This window comes from Osmia bicornis, chromosome 5 (genome assembly GCF_907164935.1).
Source record: "Osmia bicornis bicornis chromosome 5, iOsmBic2.1, whole genome shotgun sequence".
Classification (NCBI taxonomy): domain Eukaryota; kingdom Metazoa; phylum Arthropoda; class Insecta; order Hymenoptera; family Megachilidae; genus Osmia; species Osmia bicornis.
This window is the reverse complement of record NC_060220.1, coordinates 3,071,401-3,087,843: the sequence shown is the minus strand read 5'-3', so window position 1 is coordinate 3,087,843 and position 16,443 is coordinate 3,071,401. Positions and strand designations below refer to the sequence as shown.

The 16,443-nt window shown below is 37.8% G+C and overlaps 1 protein-coding gene and 1 long non-coding RNA gene across 6 annotated transcripts in view; one reads left to right on the top strand and one right to left on the bottom strand.

The window, feature by feature from the left end:
• The window catches only part of LOC114876907, a 173,913-nt gene that overhangs the window by 115,482 nt on the left and 41,988 nt on the right, over positions 1-16,443 (top strand). The window lies entirely within an intron of this gene.
• Positions 4,846-16,443, bottom strand: part of LOC114876901 (glutamate receptor 1) — a 177,241-nt gene continuing 165,643 nt past the window's right edge. For 2 of the 4 annotated variants that reach the window (XM_029188816.2, XM_029188820.2), the window contains 5 exons: positions 15,607-15,805; positions 15,284-15,528; positions 14,227-14,473; positions 14,046-14,120; positions 4,846-10,601 (listed from right to left, as the gene is read on the bottom strand). In XM_029188816.2, coding sequence (XP_029044649.1) covers positions 10,527-10,601; positions 14,046-14,120; positions 14,227-14,473; positions 15,284-15,528; positions 15,607-15,805 — 841 coding nt within the window. In that variant the 3' untranslated portion in view covers positions 4,846-10,526. Of the gene's footprint in view, positions 10,602-13,056; positions 13,254-14,045; positions 14,121-14,226; positions 14,474-15,283; positions 15,529-15,606; positions 15,806-16,443 lie in introns of those variants that run through there. The other 2 variants (XM_029188819.2, XM_029188817.2) reach the window with 2 other exon arrangements.

Below are 16,443 nucleotides of genomic sequence, written 5' to 3'. Positions count from 1 at the left end.
GGCGCGGGTCTGCCGGGATCCGAACTGTCGAGCGAAAAGCTGCAGAACACGCATAGCTTGTTGGATCACGGCTAACACGTACCTTCTACTTTTCGTTTTTTCTTTTTTTTTTTTTATAACATCCCTTTCCGTTCGCTCCCTTACGTGAATTCGTTTGTGTCTCTGCGTTCTACCGCTCCTTCAGTTGGGCTTTTTTATCGCCCTGTTCCCTTTCGAGGGTTCTCTCGACGATGTTGAAGAGAACCCCTTTTTTTTGTCGGTGGAAAACACTGGTCTGTTCACGATTGCTCGACCATTTCCTTCGTTTCTTCTTTCTCTTTTTGGTGGTTGATCGGATAGATTGTCGGGGTATTTGGAGAACGGAGAAATTCGTCCATCCTGAAGCAATTCTTTGTTTCGTACAATTTTATACAATGCACTCTTTGTGTATTATTTTTTCGATTAATTTTTCATACAGAAAGAAAAAGATATAAATTAGGATCTCGTTTCAGGCGACTCTTTATCTCGCAATATTTCAAGGCTACGATTAAAAGTCATAGTCGGGAGACTTATCGCGGTGGGGTAGATTTTCAGTTGGCTTTTTCTTGCTCGGCGAACAAAAGAGGAGCCCCGGTGCTCGGGGTAATTAGAATCGACGACAAAACCGTGGCACGCATTTGGAACAGTTTGTAATGGAGATTAATCGATCCGAGGTGGCAGCCTCCGTGGTGTCATTCCCTCTCGTTCGCCAAGAGATGCTCCATATTCCGGCCGAAATTATCCTCGCCCTCCGCTTACCGTCGCGGACGGCGGAAATCTAGTAAGGGGGGCGGCGTGAAAAGAGAGCAACGCGTCGAAGCGCTTCGCGGTGTTAAGTAAAGCGTACGAAAAAGAAGAAGAAGAAGAAGAAGAAGAAGAAGAAGAAAAAAAGGAACTCAGCACGAGTCAAAGCAAAGACGACGAGAGTGAGAGAGGGGGTGGTGCGCGGTCCATGAGGGGGTTGGGAATAAGGTGTATCAGGGCGAGGTAACAAACAGGACGGTAGCAGAGGTGGTGAAAGAAGATAGAGGGCGCCTGCGGGTAGTTCGAAAGGGGGTTGTAGCTGGCCATGACGTCACCAGGAGCGTCATACAGCCACCCCTTCCACCCTCGATCAATGACGCGACCTTGCTGCCCTTCTTCACCCTCCGCCATCCTCTGGCAAACCCACGTTACCCCTTCGGGCTGAACCAAACCCGTCCCAGTACTCAAAGGGGCGGCGGCTGTTTCTGCAACCTGGCAACCCCGTCTATATTTAGCATCCATTCCGTACCCCACTACCACATTCTCTCCTCTCTCACTTCTCTCTCTTTCATTCTGCCTACAACTCTCAGCCTTCTTCTCCGTCTATCTCCTTCTCACCCCTCTTTCTCCCTTTTTCTTTCCCCTTCGACTGCGTCACAGTCTCTCTTCCACCCCGTCGCTCTCCATTATCCGGCCCGAGTTCTCTCTTTCCGTCTCGCGACCCTTGGCTGTCTCTCCCTCTTTCCTGAGACGATATAAACAAGCATTCTGCGACGGCGCCAACCAGCGAGAGGCGGCGGCTCGAACGACGCCCGATCAACAGACTCCGAAGCGAGGCTTGGGCTGATAGTGTCCTGCAGCCTCTTTTCCCTTGCTGCTCTAAACGCTTGCACGTTTGATGATCCTTCATTTTCTCGGGATCTAGAGGTGGGTCTGTTTAATAAACAGGGAATTATCGAACATTCTTCTATCTATACATTTGTTGATTTTAGAAGGGAGAGCATTGGGTGCACGAGTACTTTTAATTAATGTTTTCAGTTAAGGAATTTTATGGTGGGAAATTATTGAACGGCTACTGTCGCATGATTTTTAGATGCTAAATTGTCATGAATTTACAGGGTCGTAGTTTCATTCGAGGCTGTACAAACGATGCGTCTTTTGTTTATTGCTCTGTCGGGAGAGATACGTAGGTTTTACGAGACGGCCTCTATCCAGATGTAGATAAAACTGGGAACGATTCATTGTGAGCGAGAAGGGTATCGATAAACCGGCGCGATAGTTTTGAATGGTAGTGTCAGCTCGATGGACGGACCTTCTAAATTTGCTGGGTAATGTCCTTACCCTTTCGATTCAATTCCGTGTCCATTGAAAGCGTCCTTCTATGGAGTTCGATTTGATCTATCTAAAATCTAAACATTTCATTTCATTCTATTTCAAGTTTTATCTCATCTTCTATTTTAATATTATCGGACAATTTTTGTAACAATTGTTTAATTATTTGTCTCGCGGTTAATTCTGTGGAACTTTTTCTACGCGAAACGTTCAGTCTTTAAATTTACCCTCCACGGTCTTTAAATCCACAACTTTTTTTAATAAACCCTTGCTCTCTCAACATTTTTGTTTGCCCTCCGACGAAACAATGCACCCTTAATTACACCCATATCACACAGCCGCACCCACGTTTCTACTCTTAAATTTCGAAGACTCATAAAATCCTTTCTGTCTGTATTTCAACTAAGTTTCTAAAATTTTCACGCAAATTCCAAACGAGACTTATAATAAGAAATGAGTAACAATTAATTACTCTTCGATCAGTTCTTCCGCATCTACAGAAAATGACAATTTCCATTCGATAAATTATCACAAAGTATCTTATGTTTTTTGCGTTATTTTTAAAAGAGAAGGATTTATTTTCAAGTGGTCTGCAAAAATTCGAGCTATTTAAATTCAAGCCCCGACGCGTCTAGCGCGGTCCTCGTCCCGCCAGGTGGACGAAGAGGATCGATACCCGTTCCCCGGTCTTCCGTAGGAAGTTCGTTTAAATTATCATGATTAATGTTTATCGACAAGCTCATCATAGCGGTGTATATAATACATCTGGAGCGTCGTCCCGTCCCGTGATTGGGCCGCATCGATCGTCCGCTCGTTCGTCGTTAGCATGTGAATGAGGCAGCACCGAGTCGTTCGAATTCAGCTCGGCTAGCGACGGGATAGCAGGGGGTCGCAGGATCCATCGATCACCGGCCATTTGGCTGAAATAATTCGAATGCAAATGCAAACCGAATAGACGACGTCGCGTCTACCTTTACGAGCCCGGGTCTCGCGATGGTCATCGTAGAAATGATCGCGAAATTAGTTAGCTTCTGCCTGGTCGTAGAAGCTTTCAAAGCGGACGGTTTCGCGATAATCACGATTTAGAGAGTTTCGGAAATTCTCTCGCCTTGCTTTTCATAGTTTCGGACGCGTTCTCAGTCGGATGAAACTTTGCTAGATCCTTCTTTGCACGAACACGATGATTTTCCTCCTTTACGCTCGGGGCTGACTTTGACGAGGATACATTTTCCACGAGCGTTGCTCGCTTTGAGGCTGATTCTGAAAACGGTCATTTCGATTCCTGAGATATTAATTGCATTTGGACTGAATTTTGTGTAAAATAAGGCAGTTTAAGAATTAATTATGGAGAGACCCACAATTTTAATTTAATTTTGTATTTCTATTATTTTCTTTTGGTTGAAAATTATACATTTCACTTTAGGTTAATGTCCTTCTATATTCTTTGTAAATGTGAATCACGAATTGACCTGGGCTCGGCTATTCAAGGGTTAATTAGAAAACAAGCGTAATTTTCACCCTTTAAATTTTCTGTAAATTAGTAAATTCATGTCGAATATTTTTTCAGCACCATCTATCAAAATTGATTATTTTTGAAAGAAAACTCTAATTAAAGTATCAAGAATGATATACTTATATCACTTAATAGAAATGTTTATACACTTAACCACGTTTCTTCTGGAACGCGGAATTTCCATTTCGATGAACTAAATTTCAAAAATTAGCATAGCTGTTTTGATAGCAGAACGATGTTTTTACTGAATGATAAGTTAAAAATTACACGGTAAAAGCATCGTATTTTACAAGAGAATCTATCGCATTGCGAAAGTTTAAAGCTCGCGAGGCAACAATAAAAAAGACGTCCTTTTTTCCATCGCTCAGCTAAACAGCAATTTACCTTAATTTCTGTACTTAATACAAAGCGAGGCGTTTCTTTATTATCCCGGGCAAAACGGTTTTTACGTTGCACTTATCGTAAAAGCAGATTTTCTGCTGCTTTATTATTCATTATATGATAATTCGTCGAGGATGCCTCTTCGTTTCGCTTCGCTGTTTTGCTCTTTAATAAAAAAACACTTTGAACGGGCTGTATTTTACGACGGAAAGTCCTTTATACCGTGTTACCTTTTGCCGAAACACGGATATTTTATACAATATTCCGGTTTTCCTGGTGGCGAACGACGCATTCAGAAAAGTGTACCGGGATTTCTGACAGGTCTCTGCATAAATCATTGCCGGTGTTCTTCTGCATTGCGGTCGGCTGATTTGCAATGGACGAATACTTAGACACTTTGCAACCTTTGATCGTGGAAAGATCTGCTTATCCGAAACGCTTTATTATGGTAACTTTACCATTTTCCCTTTAATATAAGAAACTGAATTTACCAAAGAAATTATGTGTACGAGAGTCGCATTCGAAGTTGTTGCCCACAGCTTTCATTTGGAACTTTCCTGTAAGTTATCATATTTTATGCGACAGATCAAATTTAAAACGAGTTCGTATCTTTTTGACTTTAAGTGCATAATATCTTTTTATTTTAAAAAGAAATTTATTCAATTTTATTATTTATTTATTTTGGAGAATAATACCTTGATTCGTAAATTAATTGATTAACATCGCGAATTTGTATCACAAAATTCGTGTCGTTTAATAACAGTAATTAATAATAATTAATAATTATGTATTTCAATAACGAGTATATTTGCTAAATTCGAATTTATTTTAGTACAAATATGAAGCTCAGAGAAATCAGGTCCAATTTCATCTGGATACGTGTAACTTCTACCATAAAGTAATTGAAGCAAATATTTGCTTTACGAATGAAATTCTGACTATCGATCGAACTTTTGACGGTAACCAATATTAAATTACAAATTAGTTTATCGGAGAGAGAATAATTTCACGTGGAACATGAAAATTGTGTTTTTTTAATGGTACACAAAATTATAAGCAATTTTTAACATCATACAGTTTGACGATGTTTTGCTTTGGAGAAAGAAAATATTAATTACGAAAATTAATATTTGACAGAGTGATTCACTCTGTTTGAAAATTGATTTAAAGGGGAGGTAGATCGAATTGAAAGACATCACGGGTTACATTTAAATAAACGATCCTGTATTGTGACAAATTTGATTGGTATACAACGGTTTACAAGGGAATCGATCGTATCATGCCACGGAATGGTACGGGAGATGACAAAGGATACTCGAATCGAAGGTACGAGCGTAATTCTTATGCAGCGATGAGTGAAAGCGCAAACTGGAAGACGCTATTTTATTTCTTTTATTTCGTCCTTCATTTTTAGACTGCGAATATTTATGCATTTTTTATGCATGAAAGCATGCAAGACACACACAAAGTCTATATTATATCTAAAATCACGTTTATACTATATAACAAATTATTTGATAATTTTATTATAATTTGTTATAAGATTGTTCATTTGCGATCAAATCAGGTTTCTCTAGGAAAAATGTCTATGCCCCCCTTTGTAAGTTTCCTAGGCTCCCACTTCACCCTATAGGTGACCAGGGGGAGAATGGCAATGTATGGGAAAGGGTCCCATACACATAGGTCTGTGGTGGACCACCAAAATATTGAATTAATATTTATTTATTATTCATATTTCTCAGTTGTATTATATCATTTTCTTTCAGAATTACTTTTAATATTAATATCGTCAAAATTAGGATCTTGAAAATCTCTGCTTCCCTTGTATTATCATTTTTCCTAGGAAAGCCTGATTTGATCGTAAGTGTTGTAATTTTTTTTCTTATTGTTATAACAATTTAAAATAACAAACTTACATTATAAAAATTGCAGAACACATTTAGAATACATAGAATGTTCTAAATTGAAAGAATGAAACGATGCTTTTAATCGGTGTAAAAAAGACGATATTGTATAAAAATATCTATTTGCATGAACATCCGCAATCTATTTATCATATTTGACGAGTTTGCTCGTTTACGGGTAATCATGCTTCGTTTGGAGTTTCATTTTACGCTTTTAGTCTATCGCGCTTTTTTCTTCACGGTTCGTCTGACCAGATATCTGGTTATTCTACTGGATCTCTGTAAATACTCTGATCGAAAGCTAAAGCTTGTCTGAATATGAAATGATTCATTGATGAGTGGTCGAATGTTTCTAGAAGATCGATTTTCTTTGATCGTATATAAAATTGAAAAATTTATTAATTTTATGTAATAAAATCAGCTATGGTTTTCGTTTTGTAAAAGGAGAAATATTTACAGTCATCCAGCATAGAATGTAACAATACAAAATTCTGTCGGATATTTTGTGCTTTGGTTTTTAAGTGTTTTAATTACAGAAAAGATGAATTGTCTTAAATGTCGGAAGAAATACGGAGCTGTTCTACTGGATCCCTCTAAACACTCGACGTTAATTTTTCTATCGAATATAAATTAATTTAAATTAATTTCCTTTGAATTTATAAATATAACAAAGAAATTGTGTAAGGTATTGCATTATACCTTGGCTGATTATACGTTGACTTATTCCACTGATTAAATTGATTCCTTTTCAAATTAACGAAAAGTTCATTAGTTTTTTTCTTCGCTTTTTAATTATTTCTCATAAAGAAGAAATAATATAATATATTCTATTATTCTTTGTCTGATTATGCATTGATCTTTTCCACGGAGTTTCCCTGAATATTAAGATGCAACTCATTCGATCAGAATTTATTTACTCAGACATAGTACTATTAATTTTTCTACCATTCATAAATCAAAATTATCTTATGGTCTCGCGAAGTATGTACAGTTATCCAGTACAGAACATGAATTTCGTGCTTCATGTAGAGTAAGAAGAATACAAAGTGAACGAAGTAAAAATCGAGCTGCACTCGTAACCACTTTGGGACGGTATGCGGGGACTGTTACATCGTTTACTTGTCAGACACTAGTTTCTTTCTTAAACTTCGAGGGTATAGAAAAAGTTACGACGAACAGCAACACGGGTATGTCAACGACAACGATGGGATTGGGGGGGAACAAAAACACCATCATAATTTTTCAATTTCATGCCACTCGAATCAACTTTGTTATCTGTACATCTTCTCTCGAATCATTTCCTCCTTTGAATTGTTTACGCTTCCGCGTAGCGATTGCTGCAATCGTACAGGGTGTCATCGAAATAATGATCATGATTTTGTAAAGATGATTCCCTTTTGTGAGGTAAGTTTATTTTTTGAAGCAAGTCTTGATAAATTTAATAAACACTTTTACATGATGAAAGTACCATGATCCTTCTATTTTTTAATTTAAACTTCACATTAATGCTATTTTAAATTTTCTTACTCGATTATATTATATTAAATTTTTAATGTCGATCGCAATCAATTAAAGGAATATTAAATTGAAATTTTCTGACTGGATTTATTTTGCAAATATTCATTCAATATATTATGCAGAATTACCTGAGTAAATCATGATAATTATTTTTCTGAATACCTGGTACAATTTCGAACGAATCAAAGTGATCGTGAGAACACGTGCGGCCTTCGATCAAGACGAGTTTCTCCCGAGTTTCTCTTCCGAACCGTTCTCGAAATGTATCGCGTTACCATCGAACGGCTTTCAAACCCGATATACGCATCGTCTATCGTTATTAACCGGTGATAAATAACAATTAGTCGTAATAAGAAAATCTGGCGATATGATAGGTAGATCGGTCTCGTCGCTGCCACGTATAAAACTCGCTCGGCTCGATCGTCTTTCAGTGGAAGTTTCGAAAGGGTTGCATGGAACTGAACACACAAGAAGATTTCTTCGTAGATTAATTGGCTCTGTGGCAGTTTGATTCGTTTAAACAAATACGAACGGCTAGCTAACGTGGGCTCCAGAAAAATAGTTTTATACGTCGCAACATGCAATTTGGCTCTGCGATTTCTCTCCCCCTTTTTGTACGGTACTACGATTACTCTGGGATGTTTATTATTTTTAATTTTGATTGTAGTTACTCCTTTCAAATTATTATTTCGAAATATAAATTATTCTTCTTTTCAAAAATTCCTTTTTTCATATAACAAAAATAAAAAAGTAGGAACAATTAATAGCCAAGCTCTTAAAAGAGTATTTTCCAGGCTCGAAGAAAACATTTGCCTTGTCTATACTTTTGATTTTTGATTTTGATGCGAGTCGAGAAGTTTGTATTTTGATTTCTAATTTTGACATAGCTCGATGTAACATAGTTGAATTTTCATATTCTGAAAAAAGCTTCAGACCTTTCAAGTCCCCTCCCTGATATTGCATTAAGACCTAATCTAACTCCCCACCTTTCAGCGTATCGTTAAAAAGTTCCTTATTTCTTTGGAGTAGCTCGTAGCACCGGATGTTAGATTGTCGGGAGAGATATCGTCTTTTGGCACGAAAAACCTTGGCCGTAAACGTTGTTCCTCGAGCCAGATCACGGCGATCCGACGACGCAAGGAGGTCTGTTCATAGCTAGTGTAAAAATTGTGTCATTCGACGAAAAGAAGAAACGACGTTCCCTCGGCTCGGATCACCGTCAACTGGCATTTATAGGTACTTAATAATGCGTTTACACGATATCGTTAACCTATGTGCCATACACGCTCGTAACAGGCTCGCATCTCGTTCATTCACGTCTCTCAATAAACGTCTATACGTATGTATATTTATATTTATATTTGTATATATATATATATTTATATTTCTTATTTATATTTATATTATATACGGAGAGATAAAAGTCGTAAGGGTACGAGTCAAATTTTGTTAAAGTATTGACTTGTGTTTTTTAGATAAGTAGTAAGTAGTATAAGTCAATGTATAAGCCAACAGGTAGCAAAATTAATGGAACATATCTAAATTAATTTTTTTTATAATAGTTAGGATTCTAATATTTGATAAAAATGATATCAGAATTAAAAATAGGATGTTTTAATCCCTTTTTAAAAATATGCGTGTCATAAAAATAATATAGTTCATTAGAGAGCTTTGAAATCCAAAGATTATTAATTAAATTTTGTCTTTGCTAAATGATCGAATAATTACGTACCAACACCGCTACGACTTTCACCCCATCGTACATTTATCACACACGCATTACTCACGCAATTATACACCATTGTCAGTTAAAAAACTTATCCGCGTCTCAGTAGTGGTGCATCCTGCGCAACGAATAAATCCATCCTCGCGAGATCCACAAAATAGTTTGCACCGGTCCGGTGTACACAGTGATCCGTAATCAGCTATAATCGACAATAAAAACGTGATAATGATACTCAGAATAATGATGATAATAATAATAATAGTAGTGTCCCCACGGTCGACCCAATCTGTCCATTTATCGGCACCTCGGTTCCACGAAACTTCCACGATTCAGGATCTTCTAGTCATTTATTATTCACCTGGCAGTTTCATCACGGTCGACGCGTATTCTTCTTTACGATACTTACATATACATAATGTGCGCGAGTGTACGTTAAAGGTGTTCAGTGTTTCGCGTGTGTCAGGGTCTCTCGTTCCCCCACAAGGAATATGGCAGTTGAGTATATTCAGTTCGAGTTTCACGATTTGCACATGCACCCACCCCAGGACCATCGAATTCTACTATCGAATCCCGCGACCCTGCTCTCCTCGAACCGTCTCGCTGTTCGATTACAACATATATATATATACAATGTACAAACATGGCCAACAGCTAGGACTCTATCATGGTTCCTCAGCGGTATAACCTCGACCTTCTCAGCGTTTATCAAACGGTTTATTCTTCCTGGTCGGGCTCCTTGCCGATAAATCGATCGTTCCGAAAGGATTCCTGCGATTGATCGTTGCTCGATCTTCCACGATATGGCAGTACGCGTCGAGCGTGGAGGAACTTGAAGTAGAAAAACAACGAATCCCTATGGTGTATCGTTCGAACGATCGTATTCATCGTCAGAGTCTTTGAATAAAACAAAGTTAGAATTATTCCTCGTTATACCAACCTCTGATTACACCAAGGAACCGACTTTATAAATCATCGAGGGAGCAAGCGACGCGAGAATTCGACTATCGGTAAACGCGTTGCGAAAGGGGGTTGTGGGTCAAGGTGATCGTCAATCATCGTCGCTTTTTTTCTTTTTTTTTTTTTCGAATCTCATGTCGACATTAGATGATGTACTCTGGTTTGTAATCGCCGATACGACCGCTCCAGACACGAGGGGAGGCCGGCGTCCAGGGGACCGCGATGTCTAGCAAGGTGATGCTAGGTCGACGCTGGAACGGCGAGAACCTGGACTTTTTCGGGCTCTTGGGCGGCGATTCCGCGAAGGTGACGCTTCGTCGAGCCGGTCTTCTGGGCGGTGGTGGCGGTGGCGGAGGCAGAACCGCTATCACTGGCGGCGGTGGTGGTGTGGGCAAGGAGATGGCGGGCGACTCACTCGGGCTCTCCAGGTAACTTACACCTGGGTATGCGTATTGCTGTGTACCTGGTCGCCCTCGGTATTGCCAATCGCGTTTGCCGGAGCGTAGTACTGGAAAATTTCACCAATGATGCGTTAGACGATTGGATTTTCAGAAAATGATGACATGGTGGATGGGGTATAGGGGGGATGGGGGAGTGATCGAGGGTGTATCGGTGCGCGATTTCCTGATGATTGATGGTTCAACTGCGGATGTTTACGCCGGCTTGTACCTTCGTAGGGAGAAAGAGGGAGAAAAAGTAGATTGTGGTTGGATAGATCGGTTTTATGGCTGCTGGATTGAGGTTTGACGAGATGGTTATTTTTGACGAGAATACCGCTGGAAGGTCTAAGAACGGGATACAGGGAAAATAGAGATTGATAAATCGTTTACGGTACAGGGGTGAAGCAATACTCGTCGAGATAAGTTCCGGGATTTTCTCCTATGTCTTCGTTATTGCTTGTACAGCCACGAGTAGTCATACTATTTTTTTTTCTCAGAAAATTATTTGCTTATTTTTTATCATAAATCTCATTTATGAATTTCAAGTATATATCTAATTAAAGATAAAAAAATTAAAAAATATATTTAATTACTATACATATATTATATTTAGCAATTCTTTAATTCACAGAAAATAACAAATTCAACCTTAGATTTTTTAATTGTAATATTTTACTTCTATGTCAATCGATATTTCATTTATGTAATCTATCTATTTTATCTGCATAAACATCCACAGTCTGTAAATAATGATTCTAACAGATTCGTGTGAAGAATTTTTCAAACAACGTGTAAATATTGAATAACAGAAATGAATTAGGTGATGAAATTTATCGTGTGGATAAAAAGTAATTGTGCTGCGAATTGCATAATGTTCATTAGTGTATGGTGAACAATGAGTGCAGTTCTTCTCAGTCGTCGTTCTACCGTCCTGCCTTTTGCACAATGTATTTCGGAAGAAAGCGAGTTCCATTTTTTATTTATTGCGAGTGAAGAGACCAATATAAGCGATTCAACTCGATTTGCATTCCATATAAGAGATTCGATAGATTGTCACAATAGATTGAAACGATAGATAATAAAGAAAGCAGTACTGGGAAATTGGAAATTCCTTTATGATTAGTGGAAAATTTGTGAAATCGAGGGTAGGTAATTGCGAGCTTCTTGTAAAATATTAAATTCGAAGAGTTCTGTGTAGATTATAGAAACTTGTAGCAAACATTATGAATACTTACAAATTAAGATTAGTGATTATAGAAGCATAGCAAATTAATATTTGTAAGCACGGATATCAATGACAATTTTGAAAATTCTGAAAATTTCAGGGAGTTTGTGAGGTTTCACTCTTATCTATTAATAATTAAAGATTTTGTAATTCTGAAAGGTTTTACTGATACGAGTAGAGATTTTTACAGAGATCCAAAGTTACACTGACAAGTGATTTATAATTTCCCCTCTGTGAAATTTTCTTGAATTTTTGGTGTTTTTGATATGCTCAAAATCCTCTGCAAAGAATTATTCAAATTCTTTGAAATTCTATCGATTTTCTGAAGTGTCTAATTTTCAAGAATCCTTCAGATTGTTGATATATCGTTCCATGAAATTTTCCACCATCCTTAAAAAAAAAGTATTAATGTAACGTTCATCATTCCAGTAAACAATTTATCTTCTGCGAAATATGTATCTGAAAATTTGGAGAAATTAGTTTCATAGTAATCTGAGATATTGTTTCATTGTCGAGGTTTCTTCAGAGTTTTCGACGTATTTTGTGAAGTAAATGTAGTCTAATGTATAAGCATAACAGTTGTTTAGAAGCGACATGCGATTCGACAAATCATTTCTCATTTGCATTATCTAAATAATTGCTTCAAGCCATGCTCGTTCCGCGAACTGAAGCCAGCCTTTTCATGATATACAAAGCTGTTCAGGTTAAAAGAAAAGTATGGAATAAAAGCAGGAGGTAGAAGGACGGTTTTGATTAAGTAGATTCTGGAATGAACTGAATTTAATTAAAAATTAAATTTAAATCTCGATTGTCGTCCCTTTGTTAACAAGGGATGTGAAAACAATTATTACCAAAAGTATTAATTAAGTGTCGATATTAAAGATACAAATTATTTCTTATTTTATTAATTTTTCATTCACGTGCATGATCAAAATGCAAAAATTATGTACGTGACTTTGAAATGATACAAAACAGACGGTGAAAAGTAAATGACAATGGTGAATCTTTTAATAATGATCTATAAGAATTAAGGCGAACAGTAATTATTTTTCTTCTTTATTACCTGTGAAGGTAGGGTACAGTATCGAGCACAGTAGGCTTTTCTGGGAAAAATGACATTACAGGAAAAGCAGAAATTCTCAAAACCTTAATTTAGACGATATTAATAACATAATTATTAATTATTATTAATAATTAATTCAATTCAAATTTTTCCGCGTGAACGTGTATTCGCAAGTGGTGGGGGGACGACAGGCCTACGTATACGGGACCGTCTCCCCTCCAGCGTCAGTCTGCGCGCGGCCGTCAAGCGGGACGGACGGGAGCCCGGGTGGGGGAAGCCTACTTTGCTCGGTACTATACGAAGCGGGGATAGAAAATAGAGGGCACACTAAACGATACGTACGATTGGGATGTTAAATTAACGACTATAGTACTCACTTATGGTCCCGGGAAAGGCGCATGCATCCTCCGTCTAACTCTGCAGTCCGTACCACTAGAGACAAAAACAAAAGTAGAACGAAACGCGCAAAACGAGCAAATTACGTCTTCAGCATCCATCGAGTATATAAAGAGAGATAGAGGAAAGAGAAAAGATAAAGATGAGGATGGATAGATAGAAGTAGAAAAGAGCGCAACACATCCAGCCAGCCGCACATCGCACGCATGTACGTATATATATATATATCTATCTATACATAATGTATATATGTATAATATCTATACTCGTTATTATCTATATATACACGAAGCGTCGTTCACGATCGATGATCGCCCTTGGGTCGATCGTGTTTACTCTTTACCCTCGAGAACCTCGTAAACCGTTCGAAATTCTCGATCGCCTTTACAGCACACTTACACGCTGCTAACTGCATGCCAAACCTACTCTATTTGTTATGTATCTACGTATACGTATGTATGTATTGGTCGTTGTATTGCACGAGTGGCGCATAATGCATCCTCGTTACGAGAGTATGTTACACGGTACATCAAGATCGTTGGGTCAAGATCTGGGCAGAACTAGAAACACCTTTTTTAAGATGAATAGAAACGCACCGTTGCTTTTGAAATGAATTTCTATAGTTTTTATTAAATAGGATTTTTGAGGCTTCTATGAAAATTTATTTATTTATTATTAATTTATGCTTCTTATAGAAATTCATTTATATTTTGAAATATCTCGATTCCTGTCCACTTATCTATTTCCAACCAACGTTCTATGCACTTTGACTGTTTCTAATGATAGATAAGAAGGAATAAAGGGTGGTAGAGAGTCGTTGTCACTCACCCGGCCATTGTCGAAATCTCGACCACCACCGATCGTCAATCGGGCTTTCGCTTTCATCGCGTCCGACAATGGAATCTGGAAAAGATATACATTAGACGATCGGTGGTTAATTTTTAACATTGCGATTATAGGGAAAATTTGAGATATTTTCAGATTGTTTGATGATCATCTGATCGATTACCTTCGCTCTGGTAGCTTCAGTATGCGATTTATAACAGAACTCCAATAGAGCGACTGCTAACGCTAAAAGCAGACCACCGATAAGAATATAAAATATCCCTGCCACGTTGCTCAGGGATAATTCGTTTCTGGACGCGTCCTGTTTATCACCGTGTCTGCATTCTGTTCTGTCGTACCACCATCGGTTCACTAGTTTCGTTAACTCCCCGTTTTCTTTTAACGATAACACTGCTAAATTTATAGGGTCTCTGTAATGTTAAAAATATCGATTAACATTATCTTTTATCCTTTAACGTTAGAACAATTGAAAAATAATAAATTTTAAACTACTTTTGTTAAATTTTATCAAGAAAAAGAAAATAATAGTTCAAGTCACTATATTTTCCATTATTTATATATTTATTTTTTCAACTTGTTTTTCATTTAAAAGTAGGTGTCCATTCACTTTGGTTGCTCTAACGTTAAGAGGTTTTATCTTATCGTAAACATCGCGCGTGGAAGCTGTTAAATAAGAAATTGAAAAATGTTAGGCGAGTGGAATGGAGTGGAAAGATGAAGTAGAACGAGATTGAATTGCAAGTCGAGACGAGGAGAATGGCTCGAGCCGGATCCTTAAGAGGTAATGATACGGAAAAATGGCCGTACGAGTTTTTCTATGCTAATTGAGCCGGGAGGTTTCGATGCAGGGCGACGAGATTTCATAGAGTTTTCCCTTCTAATAAAACCTCGTTGGTTACTCGATCGTACGGAAGAAATAGGTCGAACTCGTCTGTCCGTTTAGTCTACGCATACTACACTTCTTCAATTTTATGTGACTGGCTTTTTATCCCTTGCAAGATCATTGAAAACATCGAATTTATCGTGGAATAATCAAACGCGTATCTGTTTCGTTTCTTCTGATTCAATCAGCGAATTGAATTTTGAAACTGCGAACAGAACGTGCTTCTGGACGAATTTCAATTTTATTTTACCTCGAAATATAAATAAAATATACTAATTAAATTTCCGAATTTTTCTAACATCAGAAAAATTTGGAAAGATTAATGAATGAAATTTACCTGAGCGGAGATCCAAGTGGCGTCGCGACACCAAAACCCTTAGCATCAAGGTTCCTTCCAACTTTCATCGTGTCACAAGGCTCTCTTTCGTTAATGTACTCATTCTTTGGACTCTCTATCAAAAGGGCGTATTTGCCTTTGCTCGTTCTGACCCTTCGTATACCTTCGTCGTACGTTTTAACAAATACATGTTTTCGTGAGTTCATGAATTCCCACATTTTGCTGTACAGATTGATCTGCGATTTCTATAATGAATCCCAGAAAAATTCATTAAACCCGTAGAACCTTTACTTCGAAGTTTCTTTGTACTTTGAATCACTTACGCGAAAGAAATCCCAAGTAGATCCGTGCGAGAGTGTCCCATATTGTACTTCCGTTTGGGAGGCTAGATCTTCCGGTGAATTAATCGGTGCGACCATTCTTTCGACTGTTAGAAACGCGGCCAAATTGGCTGTGTAAGATGAGATTAGGATCAGGGTGAAGAACCACCAAACACTGCCCACGATTCGTCCAGATATTGATCTGTAAAATTGCATTTTGATAGCAATCGTTAGGGATAATTATTTGTGGAAGATCAATTATATTTTTGTAAAATTATGCTTTTATTGATCTCAGTTTAAAAATTCGTAATTTATCTTAACTTCACAGTATATCCTCTTTATTAATAATTATAGAAACCATAATTATTTCCCTCGCAACAGATATAAAAATCAACCCTTATTGCGTTTAATTGATTTTACATCGTCATTAAAAATAACATCATCTTGTTGACTCGATTCTCACATCTTCTTCTTCGAAACGAAACTTACAATCGAATTACAGAGTACATTCTATAGAGACGATGGCGTTTGATAATGAAACACGGGGGTTCTGTCCGAAATCAGGGTGTAGGAAATGCTGGAGAAGGAAGAAAAGCGGATGGTAGAGGCGGAGGGAAGCGACGGATGTTGGTGAGACAGAAGGTTTCCACGAAATTTACAATTCATATCGTCGCGGCGGGAATATTTAAACCATTAATCAAGAAGGCTACCGCGACAGGGGTGGATACTGCGAAATGTAAATTAATCGAGACCCAGTTTCGAAGTGGTCGAAACGTTGCGAATTTCTTACAATCGTTCCTTTCACAATTTATGAGACGCCTTAGCATGTATTGCCTTTCG